Raw genomic sequence first — 20,028 nt, 5'->3', positions numbered from 1 at the left:
TTCATCATCAAGAACATTGCGGATATTGTCGAAGAAGACAGATCATATCAATCATATCGATCATAATCATATAGTTTTAATTGTAACCGTTCTCATAAACTATTCAGTGACAAATCATGATTCAACTATGCAGTTGTCAAAGAAATTTAAAACCTGAACTTATCCAAGTAAACAGACATTTTTTATGATTGTCTAATAAGAACTTTAATGAAATTTCAAAGTTTTAATTTCGAAATGAAAACGTCTTGATATCGTCAAGTTGCTTACTCCGACATATATGCTTTGTATAAAAATTGCACCCAAGACTTAGCAGAGACTCATCCTTCCGTGTATTCTTTCGAGCTTGACACGTCTCGGGATGTGTCAAGAAATCCCGACGAAATGGCGATGTCGCCGTCGCCCCGGTCGACACCTATCCCATAAATAATCTCGACATCGAAATTCATTTGACGGATCCATCGATCGGCGATGAGTTTTTCCCCCACCTGTTTCTCTGTTCTTCCTGTACGACGCATTCAGTGCGTCGACGATTGGTAGTGGTTGTCGATGTTGTACGTGGCGAGTATAGCTGTCGTCGCAGTAGCATCCTGTCGGACAGGTTATAGACGCCCTTCGACGCCCGACAAACACGCTATTTCTTCAAGCGAGCAGAAGATCGAGCCGCCGATCCCATCCGTAATGCTCGCATGTCCGCGAACTCGACCAGCGGGCACCCAACCGGCGTTGAAGCCTCCGCCAAGAAAAGGAAACGAGTCGGCATCCCGCGGCGGGGAGGTTGTAGACGAGTTAAACGGGCCATCATATCATTGTTTCCGCCGCCGAACACGTATAACATCTGGACCTACCGAAATCTTTCGACCACCCTCTCAACTCTTCTCAACTCGAGGACAAAATCTCGAGAAACAAAACGGTCCAGAAAAATATGAGTCTGGTATTGTGTACCAGCGAGTACCAACTTAGAATCTATGTAGAAACACAGGAAGTATTTCACCGAGAAATCAATAATCTAACTTACGTCGTGTTAAGACAGCGATAAATTTTTAAGTATAAGTCTGATAATGAAAGCATTGCGACAAATTGATTTACGTGAAAATGATCATCATGGATTTATTTCCAATTCTAAAAGATTATCAAGAGATCTATAATCAAAGATTGAAGAAATGCAGCATACAAATCAAGGAAACAAGAGAATACTTTTTCAGAATAAAACACTTATTTTAAGTCGAAAGATCTCCCACAAAAGTTGCAGCAACATTGCTACAATATTGTAGAGATTTTGCAGGAATATTGCTGCAAATTCTGTGCTATATAGGATGTATAAAATGATACATTCGTATTTATATTAGTTACAATATTAGCGCAATCTACACATAATTGTGTTCTCATCATTATTTCAAATGGTTTTTCGTTTTTCTTTCTTAAAAGAACAAAATCTATTTTACAAATAATAATTAAACTAGTAATAATTAAATAAGTAAAGAAATGATTCTGTTATTGTTGTTTATGATACGTAAATATGTTTGTCATAGCAATTTTTTACATACAGTAAAAAGCATTATAGGAAATTTCTTTATCTTTATAAAAATTTTATTATCTAACACAAATGCAATCTAATCATTCTAAGTACGAAATATTGTTGAAGCGTATTCATTATTTTGTTTTTGCAATTAATTCAAAGTTATCATTATGGATAAGATAACTGTAAAACAGTATTAAGGTTGCATTGCGTCACTAATCATTATAGTTTAATAATTTTTAGCGCAAGAAAAGGAAACAACGTTGTTTTGAGACGCTGAATTCGAATCTGTCGCCAGAAAAATTAAGAAGAATTTTTAAAACACAGCATATCAGTTTTAAAATATAGCATATCATTTTCAAGACATAGCATGTCATTTTTTAAGGTATAGCAAAAAACAAGAATTAAATGCTTAATATTTTTTTTCTAATTTTAATTAAACTTTTCTATATATTGGAAAAAAATATCTTTTCTTATATCTCAAAAATCCGACCTGAACACGTATTATGGAATTGTTTGGAATGGATTCCGATCGGAATTATTTCATTTCCCTTAGAAAACATAATACACGTCTACGGAATAATTCCGATCGGAATCTATTCCGAATAATTTCATAATACGTACCTCGATGAAAATATTTCGATAGCGGATCGATCTTAGCATCGAATATTCTCTTACAAATGGTCTTTATATACTCTTGCAAGAGTAAAAACCTTGTAAACTGATGTAATTATTATTATGATAAGTACAAGAAAATGTAAATCGAGCGTCATGTAAATCAGCAAAGAATATTCAAATCTTTGCGATAAATATCTCTTATAAAATGACCGAATCTCTTTATCCTAGGTTTCTTTTATGTTCCAAAGTATTCATATTTATTTTGCAACTACGATAGTCTTTTATTTTACGCTTATGCTACAATTAGAGAAGTAGGACTCGTACTTTTTACATTCTATCAGAAAAGAAAGGGATTACATAGCTATAATTTTATGATGCGTTTATTAATTTAAATGCAGAAATCGACATCAAATACATATGCACAAAAATTGGGGCAAGGCACTCTCTCAACTCGCTCTGGCATGCGCTATCTTCCATATTTATAATAGCTTTAATGAACGCCGTTGCTAAATGTATACGAAGGAATCCGCGACCGAGCAAACTAATCGACAACATGAAACTAATCTACGTTCTAGCCACGAAGATTAAAAACCATGTCACAATATATTATTCGTGACGTCTCCATCAGAATATTTCCTCATAGAACGTTTTGCTTGGAAATTTGTTATTTATTAAAATAAATTACGTTATTTATTAAAATAATTTAAAAATACTAATAATATTTATAACCTGTTAAGCATTTTAATAAGCCTTCATTAAGTACTTTATAAAGAGAAAGCTTGTTTAATAATTAATATTAGAACGAAAGGAATGCTTATATTTTTGAAATCTAGTTTTCCTTATTTAGTCATTTGAAATTGCTTCATATTCATTGATTCGGTAATTACCAGTCTACAAATTGCGCCATAAGAGATATCAGATTTCTACAAATAAAAATTGCAGATTTTCCGCTTTTCCGTGCCGATTACTTTCACGCATGGGTAATCTTTACTCCCCGCGGTAATGCAAATCTTAAATTTACTCCTTTCGCGTTTGTTCCTCTTCCACGCTTTCTATTACTTTCTATCGCTTCGAAGATCTTTCGCGCACCGCCGCCGCCGCAGCTGGACAGATATATACCGGCGTTAAATAATTTCCGCACGGGGACGGAAAGTACTTTAAGCCGGCGCTATCTGCGGGTTGCGCCAACAAAAGGACGACAGGAATCGTTCGACAAGAAACCGATGAAGGGTTTATCTTAATCCACGGTTCACCGAGCAGACGAGCTCCTCGCCAATACCCCTGGGCCACCCCTTTTCATCGTTTATGCCCACCCTCTCGCACGTAACCGATCACACTTCGCTTGTTTTACTAGATATTTTTTGTTATCTGGACTACTTATAATCGTGACCGCGTTTGTAACGAGTCGAATAGTACATACAATCGCTGTTCCACCGGAAGCTTCTGTAATCGCAATGTTTTTATTTGAATCGATCGTGTTTCTTCCTTTTACCTACTTTCTGATGAGTAATACATTCCTAGAGATCTTACATTAGAGTTTGGCTACTCTACGAGTGATTTTTCAACATCTTACGAAAAGAAAAAGACATAATTTCTTTCTTATATTTCGCTCTAACTTATACTAACTCACTCTGTAATCTTAATTAAAATTATAGAGTGAAACGGTATAAGTTAAAATGAAATAATGTATATATAGAGACAAATCATATACATCTTTTTCTCTCGTAGGATTTTATTGTAATAAAATTGTTCATGGCCAGATTTTGTGATATAAGGTTTCTAAGAATATAACAGCCTATCAGAAAGTAGATAAAAGAAAGAAACGATAAACTCTCTATATATTTCTATTGTATTTAAGCTATATTTATCACGCTTCAATATTTCAAACTCGAGCATATTATTCTTTACTATTATTTAACGGGAGATATCGAGAATCATTTTAAGCAATTAAAGAAACATTGTAGATACGATAGTGTTAATAACGGGGAGCTTCCGAGAGCTCGAGCAGAGAAAAGAAACCTGCTTGAATGTTCTGTATCAGACCACTTCCGGAGACCTCCGATTCTGCATTCTGAGTAAAAACACTTAACGAAGTTATTGGACGTCTTCGGACCGGCCACAGGATACCGTTAACAAAAACGTGGAACGTCGGCGAGCGACGAAGAAACGAACGATGGCGGCTTGAAGTAGAACGAACCGGCCGGTTGGTCGATAGTCTGACGCGATCGGTTGACGTTTTCCTGGAACGTTACCATTTCACACTCGCGGGTGGTAGAGGCGTTGCGACAAAAATCCAAGAGAGGGAAAGTCTGACGAATCGATTCGAAAGGATGTCATCATAGTCGAGACTGTGGATGGGCGCAAACACCTGTAACACCGTGTTCACGGCGTCACGTGCCCGGGTGTTGCCGTGACGAAAGTCCCGATGATCGTGCAAAAACCCGCCACGGAATAAAAAGCTGATCGGGCTCGCGCTGTTCGGCAGCCTGGGAGTTCCTCGCCGGTGAGCGCGCTATGAGAAACGTTAAAGCGAGAATTTGTCATTAGATCGTGAGATTTGCGGTTAGATGATGCGAAATCCGATATAGTTCTTGCTTCGGTGATTCTTAGTCAATCATTTATCGCTTTTCTCGTCGTTGTAGCGTAAATCGATTAATTACAGGTCGCTCGTTATTTCATCGCGTAACAATATTGTGTGTGTTATGTCAAGAAATTGAATTACCAGTATAATTTTTAGTATTCAATTTTTAGCTCACGCAGAAGCGAGTCGACGATCTCGTCTAAGTGAATTGAACTTCATCTCATGTAAGTGAATCGAAAAGGTGTCCCATCGGTTTGTTGCGCGATCAAAGAACTTTCAGTGTACCTTGATGTATGCGTTAAATACATCCCAGATCGGACAAGCGTGCGCGTACTCAATTCTCTTGATCATCAGATACATAGTCAGCATGACTCCACGATCCGCACCCTCGACCACCGACGGTGTCCCGCTGACTATTTATCTTGTTACATCGAAGTGATCCGATTCTAACAGGAGATCAATGACGGCCGCCGCCCACCGTGGCTTCTTGTTGCGTGCGATTCTTTACGGAAATGTAACGATGACACAAGAAGCTTTATAGTATGAATTGAAAAGTAGTCATATTATCTCGTATTTCCTGCAATAAGAAAAAAATACGTTATTTAATTATATTATCTAAGTGTCACACGATACGAGTACAGGGGGTGACAAAATAGATTAATCGCAAAGTTTTGAGTTTACCAAATCACTAATAATAGTAATCGTTAAAATACTAACGAATTAATATACCAATGATTTTACAAATAAATAAGATTTTTAATATTAGTTACATCTTATTAAATATAAAAAATAATAATTAATATTTAAAATATATCTTTAGGCTATCTTATAGGTTTGATATAAGTTATTTTAAAGATATATATATTTCTTGACAGAAAAATGACTTTAATGTCATTTTGACATCATAATGACTGCAATAACATCAGTTCGCCACCTGAGTAACGATTTAATAAACACAAAACTTTGTAGCCAACCTTTTTTTTATTATCCTGTATTAAAAAAAAATTAAATTACCGTATGACTTGGTTTTTTCGTCAGACATATATTCTGATTTCATTCGGGTTCATGCTATCATAAAGAATTGATAGAATTGGATTTAATTGATCGCAGAATATTCAAAATTGTACAAAAATATATCTTATTCAATCGATGAACGGATATAATGTGACTGATCGAATAATATACCAAAGGCAATAAATCAATAATGCAGGAACAAACTTCCCGCAATGGCAATATAACGTGCTGCTGGACACTTTATCGAGACGACAGAGGTACGTCAGGGGCCATGTGTTACCCAATAATTGCGTTTGGTAGTCACCCAACAAATATTTATTGCTACTTACTGATCAGTGAATGTAAACGGGTCAGCCACTCTAATAGAGAACATCTAATTTTTGTTCAGACGGTCGCGATCGAGTTGATCCGTGTCCGAGAAAATTAATTCGGTTCGTAGTTCCATTCTTTGATGATAACATCGCCGCAGATATTGTTGTGAGTCATCACCGGAGCTATTCTGAAATATATATGACAGTATATAACGATCATCGTATTATACGATTAATTTTTGTCATCTTTTGAAAAAGTTCTTCACAATTGGGAACTGTAATTTTTAATATAATAAATATTTGTGTATTAAATTTTCTCTCTATCTTACTATTATCAGCTGTTTGATTTATTTGCAATACTGTGATGCGTCGATTATCGAACTATGAGACAATTTCCTTTGGACGCTAATCAACCAATAGCGTCAACGCTATTGGAAAAGTACACGGGTCAGGATAATATGGATAAACGAAAATGCTAGGGCGGATAATAGCAAGAACCGGAACGTATGTCAGCTCGTCATCATCGCCGAAACGTCAGTAGGTGTTTGGCCAGGTCGCTAATGTAATATTGTTTGCACGAGTATCGGATGTAGACAGCAAGTAACTCGGGAAAAATCGTTAAGAAAGTCTCTAAAACTTATGGACAGCGTTGTATTTCTGATCGTCTTTAAAAGATAAAAATATTAAAGAGAATATTCTCACAGAATACATTTTTTAGATATAGAACATTACATATGTTACAGGATAGTTTTATGTATAATGTATCTTTTTTTTTTATATTGTTAAATTATTAATTTGTTTTTTTTTTTAATTGAAAATTAGGCAAAATTGAAGAAAAGACAACTAGACAAATATCTACAGTAATAACGATAATATTTCAGTAATTATTGCACATAATACCTTGCACAAAAAATTATTAAGAAAATTTCTAAGTTTATATGATCATCGTTACATTTCCGATCGTCCTTTAAAAATAGATACATTTTTAATTTTTTATATAACGTATATATTTTTTAGGAAAATTGAGAATGCAAAATCGAAGAAAAGACAACCGCATAGATGAATATCTACAGCAATAAAGATAACGATAATATTTCAATAATTATTGCGTGATACTTTGCATCCACACTATCGAATGCCATAAAATACAGCCTGGTGGAGCTGGCGAATTGCGTTTTCCGCGGACGTTGCCGTATTCCCGCTGTGCCCATCGCTTCATCTAATTTACACGGATACGATATGTACCGATTAATCGCAGGCCAGTTACACCGGCGCGAATTAACTTATCGCTCGCGCTTTGGCCCGAGCGCAACATCGCGCTAAACCGGCCGATGCAGCAACCGCTTCGCGTTGCACCCCATGGGCTGGAAGCATTACGAATCAGGCGTAATACGTGGAAGTCATAAATATAATCAACCAAGTGGGAGCGTGCACCACGGCATAAATTGTTTCTGCATTAACGAGATCCGAACGCGTGCAACGTTACCTCGAGCATGCGTTTTCCCGATTCCGCAGAAAAGCAACAACGGCTCGTTAGTCGCTGCAGCATGTGCTACTCATGTCAAACCCGTTCCTTCATTAATCACGGGGTTCATTAAAGGAGCAACTTTGTTTTGATATTGTCTTGATGATGGTTACACTTACATGATACGGTTACATTTAAACCGAGGTGTTAAGCATTATTCAGATATTACCTCGTTTACTTATAATTGCGGTCATTAAAAATGGAAAGATATTATTAAATGTATAATTTATGCTTAAAAAATTAATTATGAAAAAATGGATACGATATATTCGAGATAATGTTCTTTTATAATTTATAGTTGAGAAATACCTCTTTAGCGATTCTGCTATGCGAAAGAGAATTATGAACTAGAACCTTTGATATTTTTGTATCATGTTGGACTTTAATATATATTTATTTATAGAGGCATAGAAGCGTATCACTCTCGAAGGAAAATCGCTTCCTTATTTGCTAGCATATATGTTGGCTTTAATTATGATATTGACGCACATGACAGACGTTTTGCTTCTCCTGATCCTCAGCTACATTGCAGTACAATACAATATATGTATATTTCCGTTTAAGATAATGTATAGACTACTCGAAAGCATGATTTGATGCATCTAACCATGCTCGTGTTGCGTGTTTCCGCGTGTTGATTTATACCATAAAATTGGAATCATGCACATGCCGATGAATATGAGAAAAACAATCAAAATATTCGCGTTATTTACGTCGAAAGAGCGAACAGAATCGATTTGATCCATAAATTTGCATACAATAGCGATACTTACTGGAAAATTTTTGCGATTCAAACACTTCCGTCAATCGCCGTTAAATCCGTGAACTCCAGCATTGATCAACATCGGCGACGGATTCTCGTTCACGGTGCAATCGCGAGGTCGTTTCTTCTGTTCGCCGGTCAGTTAATAGCTCCGTTTCTTTCCTATGCCGATCCTTCATTGACTTCCGAACGTGTCCGCGGCCAACCGTTTCGCGACGCCGTAACTCGTGCCAATCGACGGTAGATTTGCGTGACCGTGACGCAAAATGTACCACGATGCCTCCTACTTTGTTCGATTTTTGCGGCGCGGCATTTTAATGTCTCCTAACAGTTCACAGTGATTCAGCCATCGTTTCGTCCTTTGTAATTTATCGTCTCGCCGACCTGCTGCGTCCTTCCACGCCGTCATTCTAGTTCGCACGTGCTGCGGATAAAACCAAATACTGTATTAGCCCATAATTATATTTTGTGAAAATAGCAAGAAACAGTTTATTGTTAATGATTTTTTTAAAACATTAATATATCTTTGATAAATATTATATGGAGCAATTTTATTTTGCATTGCTTTATTGTATTGTATTTAAATTGATATTTAAAAATAGTTAAAGGATTTTTTGCCATCTCTTAAAATTTATTAATACATAATGGAATTACATTAGAAGAATTATTGTAGATAGGCATTAAACTATATTTATTAATTCTCCAGCACACCGTTGTATATATAGATAATCAATTATTTAGGAAAAAGCGCAACTGAATGTAAAAACTGAAATAGTTTCTTAATCAAAGGTTCTTTCTGGCTCAACCATTAAAAATTGAATTATTACGTATTTTATAATTATGTCTAGCGATTAATTACGATCTCCAGATTAGCGACCACCCACATAATCGAATTAACTATAAACATAAAACAACAGTCACTTTTGAATCACTTCTATCATTTGTGTTATAATAGATATAGTAGGAATAACATTAAAATTTTTTATTTTAGATTATTATGCATGCATATTATTATGTTTAAAGTTCTATGATTAAATAAGTCAAACAAGTATTAATAATAATAATAAATTAAATATCTCTTTTAGAAATTAAAAATAAAATATTTTCAGAAAAATTAGTTAATAATAATTAACACATGTTCAAATTTAGAAATAAACTATTTAAATAAATCTAATTTTACAAAAATACATTTTATTAAATATATTTTCAGTATGTGAATATATCGTGTGTGTGTGTGAGAAGTATATTTTTTATTTAATTAATTCTCGCAAACATTTCTGACCGGACACACTTAATATGCGTTAATCTTTTATCTTCTATTAATTTGTCTAGCAATTATTCAAATAACCGTATGAATATAATTATACACAGCACTCACTCATTTAACCATGATAAATAGTTTAGTTGCGATAATTATCTCAGTTTGATTACCATTTAATTAACCGTTGATTATTCAATTATGAGAAAATATTTCATTACATTCAATTCAGCCCTCATGCAGGTAATAAAACAGTCGTTAAATAATAATCTGTTGATATAATTATACAAAAACAAACTGACACATATAAATTTACAATTAAGCAGCAAATATGTGAATTTTATTGATCTCAATGATTAAGTATCATGTTTTAATTGAATGTTAAAAAATATATTTTTAGAAAATAATTGTTTAGCTGTAATTCGTTACTTAATACATTAATAGCTTTTGAACTTTTGAATTATTTGCATTAGTCACGATCTTATAATCTAACGTAGAGACCCAGTTGTCTTCGAATTTCGATATCATAAATAACAATTTCGCGGATTTCCGGGTGGACCCCCGTTCTCCATAAGAAACCGCAGAGACCCGACAGGAAAGATGATTGGCGACCAGGAGGGAGAAACGAGTTTATCCGGATGGAGCCCCCGCGCTTCAACCCCCCGCTGTCGAACGCGCGATGGGAATAAAATGTGAAACTGTAAATTGTGCGTGGAAAGAATCGGTCCCTGGGCGGTCATGGTGGTCGACCATGCTTTTCGTGGAGTAGTCGGGGGTGGAATAGCGGATGGGGGTGGTAAGACTGGACGGATGGCGGGAAACAGCACGAGAAAGGATCGGTTCTCGCTCGAGCAAAGCGAGGATCTTCGAGGATTTAAATGCGCGTTCGGGCAAACGAAATGGAGGGTGTATTTCTCGTAGATTCGAGGGTTGGAAATTTGTTAGGTTACGTCGGACTATCACTCCCTGGTGAATATGAAAAAAGAATTCCTCACGAGGCTTTCAAGGGTCGGCCACGATTGGAGGCGGTGTGTCGGTGTTCCTTGCCGACACCCCTTGCTCCCGTAACTGAGCGTCCGGTTCGTGGGGGTTGAGGTGATGGTTGTACGAGGAGAAGCTGGTGGCCGGAGGGTAGGAGGGATGTAACACGGTGCCAGGAATATAAAGCGGGGGATAAAGGAGATGGCGGTCACATATGCGACTCGTAAAAGCTCTTCTGAAAAGCTGCATCCGTCCTGCCCCCTTTTTTCTCTTTTTTCACGACGATTCCGTCGGAAGAAGAATCCAGCCTCCTCCATTCCAACGACGATGTGGCTTTCGCGCTTTCAACGTCGCGGTTGACCACAAAAATTTGGCTCTGAGATGATTTAACGTGAGATGTCGTGAGAAATATTCGTGTATTAATTTAATGCTGTGTGTGTGTGTGTGTGTGTGTAGTTTTTACCATAATGTTTATTTTATTCTGATGTTATATAATTGTCAATAATGTATTGTATATAAAAATATATATATAATACATCTTAAGAGAAATAATCGATAATATTTTATATTTCAAAAAAAAAAAGGAAATACAACGTTTTTATATCTTAAGACATCGCGCATTTCTTTTTTTTTTTTTTACATGAAAAGTAATAGCAATCGGCGTAGTTTTAAGATATTGAGTTAAAAAAGAGAAGATTAAAATCTTATATTGTACATATTGCAATGCATACTATTAAATACCTGTGGCATTGTATAGCCACAGGTCAGTTCTTAAGAGTATGGCAACGTTGCGCTTCTATGAGAATGTGACTTACCCCGGTTATCTCCTAATACCGGCGAATATTAAGAAATGCCATTCTCGAGTGGCATTTCCGTACATTTACGGACGGAAAATGAGCCATTCGTTTGCCGATCGGAATGAGGTACTGTCTATGCATGGCACGGACGCGCCACTATACAACCGTCCCATAAATAATCGTCCTCTTCTTTTAACCTAAACCTCTTTGCTCTCTTTTCGGCCGCAACCCTCCTTTTCCTTTCATCACTCTCTCGCTTACTTTCTCTCCCTGCCTTGATGTGAGTGTATTCGAGGATATCGTACGAGCGTCCTAGGATAAGAAAGACACATAACTAGAGTATAAGACTAGAGTATAAGGCAATATAAGAAACATAATGGAAACAGTGTGTGAGAATGTGTAATTGTATAAGAAATATTATGAAAAGACACATTTTTGAAATGTCTTACCGTACGCACGTTTCTAATTTATCTGATCATCGTCAATATAATGTAATATAATGTAATATAATGTAATATAATGTTAATTGTTTGAGTATTCAGTTAAATACGACAGACAATTTTGGATCTTATCTATTGATGAAATATTAAGCGATCATTAAACGTTTTAAACTTGTATAATTGAATTGTTTCAAAAACTACATTGAAGATGATCCAATAATAAGGATCGAAACGTCTGTAATTATTTCATTTCTGAATATATGCTATTCTTACACATCAACAACCTGTGGTGACTCGCATTAGTTTTCTACTATCCTATGACTATGAAAAGAATTTATTATAAAAATTATTCTTCTTTTTATTAATACATCTTTTCTGTCGGGATATTTTTATTGTTTGAAATGTATACAAACCACTTATATTTCGGTAGCACAATTTAACTTTAAAACAAAATACTTTTGATATTTGATAACAACAAAAAAAAACCAAGGAAGTTGCATTATAATTATCTATAATATGTCTCATTAAAAAATTAGCAAATGATAAACAAATAAAATTCTCTTTTTAAATTTCTCTTTTTAAAACTTAAAAAAATTTTTACATGTATTTGCTGCAATAAAAAGAAGACATCTGTTTTACGATATTTACTTCAAATAAACATCGCTCCTTTTCTCTCGCGCCATTCTTTTAACTTCTCGGACATAAACGGCGAGTTACAAAAAACACCTCGTTTTGAATGCGACTGCTTTTTGCGATAGTACTGACCAACGCTTCCAGACAATTCTTGGCGGGTTTGTCGATCGTTTAATCGTCCATTTCCACCTGTCAGCCCAAGTCGATGGAAGCACAAAGGCGATCTCTATCCTGAGGAGAAACTCTCGCAAGAAAGCGAGGCAACATTCGGCTAGGAGGGTTGCGGGAATGGGCAGTGAGGGAAAAGGATGTGCGGGCAGGGCAAGAAGAAGTCTGACATTCGAGGAGTCGACAAAGATTATGAAGCGCATACTGTAGCGAATAAAAATGGTTTCCGCGGCGGGGGAGAAGCGGAAAACAGAGGCATTGTTCGTCGCAGAGAGTTCCTGGAGGATGCTCCTGGAGAGAATAAGAGAAGGCACAGTTGTGGGGCTAACGATAAACGTCCTACGTTTAGCGCATAGCATATAATTTTACGTAATACTTTTTAACTTATTTTCATTACGTGGTAAATGAAAAATCTTATTGTTTATTTCATTTCAATACAAGGAAAGTATAGTATATACTTATACAAGAAAAGATAATAATTACAATGAAGATATCTTGAAAATTGCAGCAATTTTAAAACATGTTGAATTTTACAATTCTAGCCTTTTACAAACAAATGTAAAAGGCTAGAACTAGCTTAATTTTACTTCGTAATTAGAGATTTTCCAGCAATTATCATATGATTGTTCTCAGAGGTACTACACAGCTACATTGTTGCAACGTTTGCAATGTTACTGCAATGTTGTTGGAACGTTGCATTATTGCTGCAATATTACTAGAATGATCTGTGTTGTATGGATTAAAAATTAAATTGTTATTATTATATATCTCATATCTGGCATCGACGCATTATGCATGGAGCGTTACAAAATCAATTACTGCGATCCAACCCATGTCTAGTGCGAATAAATCGGGATATTCGAAAAAAAAAAAAAAAAAACAATTGCGAAATGCAAATACGATTCACGCAGATTGTGGAAAGCAGATACTGGAACCTACTTTTGAACGATGCTCGTGAAGTGGAAAGCTTAAAATAATTAATCGTACTTAACGGTAGTGACTCGACGAGATTTAAACCAGTCAAATGCGTTCCGCTTCCTACACGCCAGCGCGTCGGATTACGGCAAAAATAAATATTTTTTATGATACAGGAAATTGCCATCCCACTGTAATAAGTAGGCATCAAAGATGATTGTTAATCAAGGAACCAAATTACTAGCGAGAATATTATCTTCGCGATCTTACGCGTCCATGTATGATGCTGTAATTGTAAAGTAATGCACATTATATGTGTAATTCTAATGCACATTATATAGTATTCCACAGCATATAATTCGATATTCATAAGTATTTATATTCCAGAAAGAACTCTGATATCTATTCAGATTGCATTTTGATGTACATAAGAATTAATGTATAATAACAGCAAATACAAGTTACATACAGTTATTAGGGCGCAGTAATATTTTAATAAATTAATTAGTTTAGTAATAGATAAAGTGAAACAGAAACAGTTGTCCGGATAATAAAAATTAATCAATACAAAACGACTATTAAATAGATTAACGTATAAAAAATATACTTAGATTCATCATTATCTAATATAACAGTCGATAATATGTAACAACGATAAAATGAGCAACATTAGAATGCATATTTTAGATAAGACAACCTATGGAGTTAAATACGCCGAAATGGCTCTAACTGATATTTCACAAAATGAGTCAGTGATTGATCTGTGATTGTGGTGTAAAACTGCGATTATATGGACAAGGAGGAGAAAGAGATGAGGGCCTGAGAGCTTGAATGACACCAAGACCAAGCAGGGTGAGTTTTCTTGCTCGATGGACATCTTTTTCTTGCGCCGATTGTGCGCTACGTGGTCGTCGCGACACAAACAGCGTATGATTGAGTGAACGCCGCGAGGGATTTTCTGGCGTAGGAATGGCGGAGTGAGTGAGTTTCGAAGTGTTGTGGCGCGACGAGGGATAGAATGGTAGAAGGAATGTAGACATTTAGCTGTACCGAGAGGGTAAGGCGCCTCGTGCAGCCTCGTGGGAGCGTAACAGCCCCTAAAACGATGTTGCCGAATATACAGCTGTCCCTTTTTTCTTCTCGAAATTTTTGCGCGCCAACGTGCGCGTCTGATCTTTAAATCTCTCAATTTCGGACTTTATGTTATAGAAAAGAGAATATTTATTATTTCAAAATAACGGTTAAATAAATATTTAAATTGTTAATTTTTAATATTTTGTATATGAAGTTAATGTCAACAAAAAATGAAGAATACAGATGTAATTTAATTAAATGTTTCTTTTGTAACGCAAATATATACTTATATTATGATTGCAACTAAATATAAAAGAGTATAATATATAATTAAAGAAGTGAAAGATTAAAAAATAGAAACAAAATTATCTCTCAATCAAATTAATCGAAACCGGTTTGAAAATCGAAATTGAACTGTAAGATACGTCATCGTCGGAGCTTTATTCGCTCTTTTCCATTTCGAAGTAAACGAAATCATCGACAGTCGGCGGGGTCGATCAAGTAGACGTAACCCCTGAACTGGTCTCTCGGTGTTCTCTCTTTCCCTCTTTTTCTCTCCTTTCTCTCTTTCTCTCTCTCTTTTTTTCCCCTTCTTTCGTTCTTCGCCATCAGTAAAAACGGAAGCGGAGGGCTTGGAGGTTCCTGGTTTATCCGACCGGCGCGGCATTTCTGCTCGCGTATCGCGGTATCCTATCGTATCGATATGACTTCCCTGAGGGTCGCTCGAAGTAAAATCATTAGTAATGCCATTGTGTTGCCCTTCATCCTCAACCATTTTCGTTCCCCGAGACAACCGATGCCCTTTCGACATGCCCGCGGCCCTTTTTTGCAAAATTCGAGCGATGAAAAGCAAAAGGAATCCAATCATTTTTTAATTTATCTCGTAATACGATTATTTTCTATATCGTTACGTTTAAAATTAAGTTAATTAAATAAATTATTATAGTTAGTAACAGTAAGTCTTGAAAAAATATGATGTGGAGTGTATAAATGTTATTTTATATATTTTAAATAGCTATTCATATGTATACTAAATAATTAAAGTAAATATTTGTTTTATATTTTTATACAGTCGTGAGAATATCAATAATAACACGCTAGAGGAGTACATTTATATGAAGAACTAATAATTCTTGTATAATTCCTGTAATTTATTTCGTAAATTGACGAGGAACCTCGCATATCATAAAGTAGAATAACATCTCCCAAATGGATCGGCGATATTTTATATCGATCAAAACAGCCTTCATCACACTCAGTATCGCACGCATGGCCTAAAACGTTTCAAGTGGAAATTTTTCACTTTGATTCCAGTATTTATCGGCACTCGTTACGATCACTGTAATCGACATGCAATTAGCCCGAGTAGATTAATACCGCTCGAATACTGGTAATGGGTACTTTGCCGATATGTATGTAGGTGTGCATTTCGCGCACAAATACACATGTGTACCTGTTATGAAAGAGATACAGATGCCGCCCGTTGCACAACGGGAAGAAGAAAACGAAAAATGAACCACTCCATTCCAATATTTCAAAAATATATTATATAAAAGGTTAAAAATATTATATTTTAGTTTTAATATAATACGAACACAGAGCGATAATAATTTGACTGTACAATCATATTCATTGACGAACAAATCTGATCTTGTTATAATTATTAAACTAATAATAAAATTATGCAAATGTAATTAAATTATATAAATACTTAAACATTAATATACGTATAAAAAAATAAAATTCTTTAAATATAAGTAAGTACACGCAATTGTATATATTTTGTAACAAATTGTAGAAGTTTTTTTTAGTAAAATTAACATTTTATTTATTTATTTTAGAATTCATATTTTAAAATATTTTTATTAATTATTTACTCATAAATTGTGAATAAAAATTCAATACAAGAATTTTAAAGAGGACCAATTTTAATACAAATACGAAATGTTTTTTACTGTATATAATATGTAGGGATATATGATATCTTGCTTACATTTTTTTATTGCGTTCATTGTGCTACAGACATTGATAAGACTAAACGACAAAATTTTTATATTTGGACGCAGTTGTTCATCATTTTATATAGTAAGCTGCAAGTCATAGAAAATCGTAACAATCGGAATTTCGTATAAATGATACTGTCGCGATCGGTAATCCGGCGCGCATTCTAGACGTGCTATAGGACATCCTATAGCATAGCATCTCCGTTCGAGACGACGCCCATTCGATATTTCGCGAGATATAATATAGATACACGTGCGCGATATTCGTACGATGTATCGATACAGAGTGGTAGGGGGTAGGTAGAAAGGTACGGGGGAATATGATGCGCTCCTATCCAGATATGTGAACGACGCAGATATAATACAGGTACGTACCTATATACGGGATGCCCGAGTCCGGGGATTCTCTGCCGCGGACGTCTGCTTCACGATAAGATACGGCGCGCAGCTCCGTCCGAGATCTCTCCGGTTTTGCAGAAAATTCGCGGACCCCCTTTATCGGGTTTCCTGATAGCGTTCCTTTTTTCCTTACGGGCGGCCAGAGGCGGGACGAATTGGGGGGAGGAAAAAAGGAAGTTGAAGTCCACGCTGGAGTGGATATCGACATTTGGTTCCGTATAAACGGCTCGAATCAGATTAGAAGCCCGATCGCTGGATGCCAGCAGCGACTTCGATATAATCAAAACGAATTTTCGACGATTCTCTTGATAGTTACGACGTAATAACTGTCGCTAGCATAAGTTGTCTCAAGCAGAACTTATAAGGCTGATATGTTGAGAAAAATTGCGGAAATGTTGGTAGATTATCGACGTGATGACAGAAATATTGTTAATGACATAAAAAATTGGTCACTATTATGATTCTTATAAGAGCTCTCTTTACATTACATTCTTTATTATTACTGAATTGAAAAAGTTAATTGCGTTATAATCGAATTGTAAGGATTGATCCACTCTTCCTCAACGTACGATAAAGTGAATCGTCAGCTTTACCTATGAGGTGGACTATAGCAAGGATCAGTGGAATTTAAACGTTACGTCGAAAGGATTTCGGATTAGATATCGCTTGCATCCTGCGGCGCGTCTATCGATCCTTCGACAACGGAGGTTGAACAAAACAGCAATCAATAAAGACGAAGTTAGTATCCGTACGACGGATTCCTTCAATCAAATTAGGAACATCAAAGTATCCAAGCAAAGGCAAAGGAAAAGGACGAAAGGACGAAAAGGTGGACAAGAGGAGATCTTGTGCAGGGTAGAAGTCGACATTCCTCGAAGGGTGGCTGCCAGGAATTAGCCTCTATCTTCAGAATCCGAACCCCCGAGACAAAGAGCCATCCCTCGTCTCTTCTGCTTTCCAACCCCTGACTCTCTTCGTCATCTTCCTCAGCTCGCGCACCCGAGCATCCTTGCGCTTCTTGATATCAGCTCGCTTAAGAAATCGTCTTGGGCGTGGTCATCGTGAATCGAATTCCAATAATTTGCCACTGAAATGCTAAAGAGATAATCCACGAGATAAATCGACGATCTATAAATTTCATCATTCGCGGAATAGAACATTATATGTTTATTTGATTAAATTCTAGACATAAAAGAAGAAAAATATAAAGATAATTTTATTTAGACGTTGCGGAACTACATTGAGAGAAAAATTGTGTACTAAATTTTAATAAATATTTATTTGAACAGTGCCAATTGAATATTTATTAAATGTAAATGTATACTTATTCGGTACAAGAACCATTAATTTGATTTAATTATTAAATTTTTTTACTTAAAAAATAATTATTTTCCATAAATGAATGTTATATCAGTACTATTTAAACAATTATTTATTAAAATTTAGTATATTTCTACTTCAACACTGAGAATTTTTTTTTAGAATTTACCTTGAAAATATGGTAATCCTAGGACAACATTGTATTTGGCAGAATTTTATGTAAATTTCTCTCATTCATTAATAAAACTATAATAAAATATAAAATAAGTTTGATTAATTTTACTGAATTGTATAGTAAAAATATTATATTGTACCACAACTACTATTTTCAGGATAAATTCAAAAAAAATTTTCTCCGTGAACATTTGCTATTTTTATGCGCTTTCATATTTATGTGTTTTACATATTTATATGCGATAATTACAAGGTACGAAGTTCGCATCAGAAAGCGTTTTAAGAAAATTGGAAAACATTTTCAATGATGACGCAGGAAAACTCGTTTTCACATCATAATTTTCGCTCGATACGTTCCTCGGTAAAAACACACGCATGATATTATCTCGTAATTGTGCGGCGCGCAACAATCAGAATGAAAAACTCCCGGTCTGTTTGATGTCTCAGCACGCATAGTGCGTGGTCGGTTGATGAGCCGCGAGTCATGTGCACATCCGTAAAAATCTAGCGAATTGCCGTTTTCCGTGCGGTATGTGGCGCGTGTCGTTATTATACATTTATTTATTATAATGCCGCGATCTCCCGTACATTGTAGAGTGCGAATGAAAATTGTGCTGCGCAGAAATAACTGACGAACGTTATCTATAATGAAGTTTACAATGGTTTAGCTATGAGGTCATGTGTATAATAAAAAAAATAGATTACTGCAGTAATAAGTAGAGCAACAGTTGTAGTGATAATAATGGTAATAGGAATGGCGATGGTAATGGAAATAGGAGTATTGTAATTAATATTTCTGAAACATTATACAATACTATGCAGATATAAACATGGCATATAAAAAAAATTAAATTAAACAGTAAAACGTAAGCAAATCGGCCAGTTAAGTAGAGAATGTAAAAATAATAACGTAAGCAACAGAGGAGCAAATCCAAAATGTCTGCTTAAGTTTTTTTTTTGTATGCCGTAATCTTTATACTTTGTGGAAAAGTATATAACAGCAAAGAGGAATACTGATTTAATTTATTCAGTTATGAATAAGTAATGCAATTATAAAATTGTATTATACACTTCTCGAGCAATATTAAAAGACGTTTTATTGTAATTGAATACTACAGCGGTATTTAAACGCGACGTAATGACGGCAGTAAAACCAGCAAGTAATTTTCCGATATCTTTTAGATAACGCGAAATGAAACATCTCGGAAATCCCTCGTTCGAATAAACGCGAACACTTTGAGAGGGAGTCTTAACTCGCAAGCGCGGGCAAATCTCCCCCGATCGTTCTCTCGCGCTCAACGAACGCAGCAGTCTTTTCTAGCACATCGCTATCGTAGAAGTTCACGATCGCACGATCGGAAGTTCCAAAAATCGTGTAAACGACCGCTCCTTGCTACGATCCCGGGTGGAGTGTCGTTGTGCCGGGGGTGAAAAGATTTGACGCGTAGACAATGGCCGTTGCATCTTCGAGCGATACGAGAAGAGGGGGTAGCGAGGGGGTCCTGGTAGTTGCAAAGACAGGGTGACGGGCAGGGAGC

General features: G+C 35.7%; 1 protein-coding gene across 3 annotated transcripts in view; it reads right to left on the bottom strand.

Annotated features, from left to right (window-relative positions):
* The window catches only part of LOC108756912, a 67,199-nt gene that overhangs the window by 9,325 nt on the left and 37,846 nt on the right, over positions 1-20,028 (bottom strand). The window contains exons 1-6 of one of the 3 annotated variants that reach the window (XM_018501082.1): positions 12,570-12,964; positions 11,626-11,676; positions 11,383-11,550; positions 8,339-8,752; positions 6,059-6,228; positions 5,001-5,292 (exon numbers count right to left, since the gene is read on the bottom strand). In XM_018501082.1, the coding sequence (XP_018356584.1) occupies positions 11,448-11,550; positions 11,626-11,676; positions 12,570-12,964 (549 nt within the window). In that variant the 3' untranslated portion in view covers positions 5,001-5,292; positions 6,059-6,228; positions 8,339-8,752; positions 11,383-11,447. Of the gene's footprint in view, positions 1-5,000; positions 5,293-6,058; positions 6,229-8,338; positions 8,753-11,382; positions 11,677-12,569; positions 12,965-16,972; positions 17,788-20,028 lie in introns of those variants that run through there. The other 2 variants (XM_018501083.1, XR_001939873.1) reach the window with 2 other exon arrangements.

The sequence above is a fragment of the Trachymyrmex septentrionalis genome, unplaced genomic scaffold (genome assembly GCF_001594115.1).
Source record: "Trachymyrmex septentrionalis isolate Tsep2-gDNA-1 unplaced genomic scaffold, Tsep1.0 scaffold13, whole genome shotgun sequence".
NCBI lineage: Eukaryota > Metazoa > Arthropoda > Insecta > Hymenoptera > Formicidae > Trachymyrmex > Trachymyrmex septentrionalis.
The sequence above is the reverse complement of the archived record's forward strand: the minus strand, read 5'-3'. Positions and strand labels throughout refer to the sequence as shown.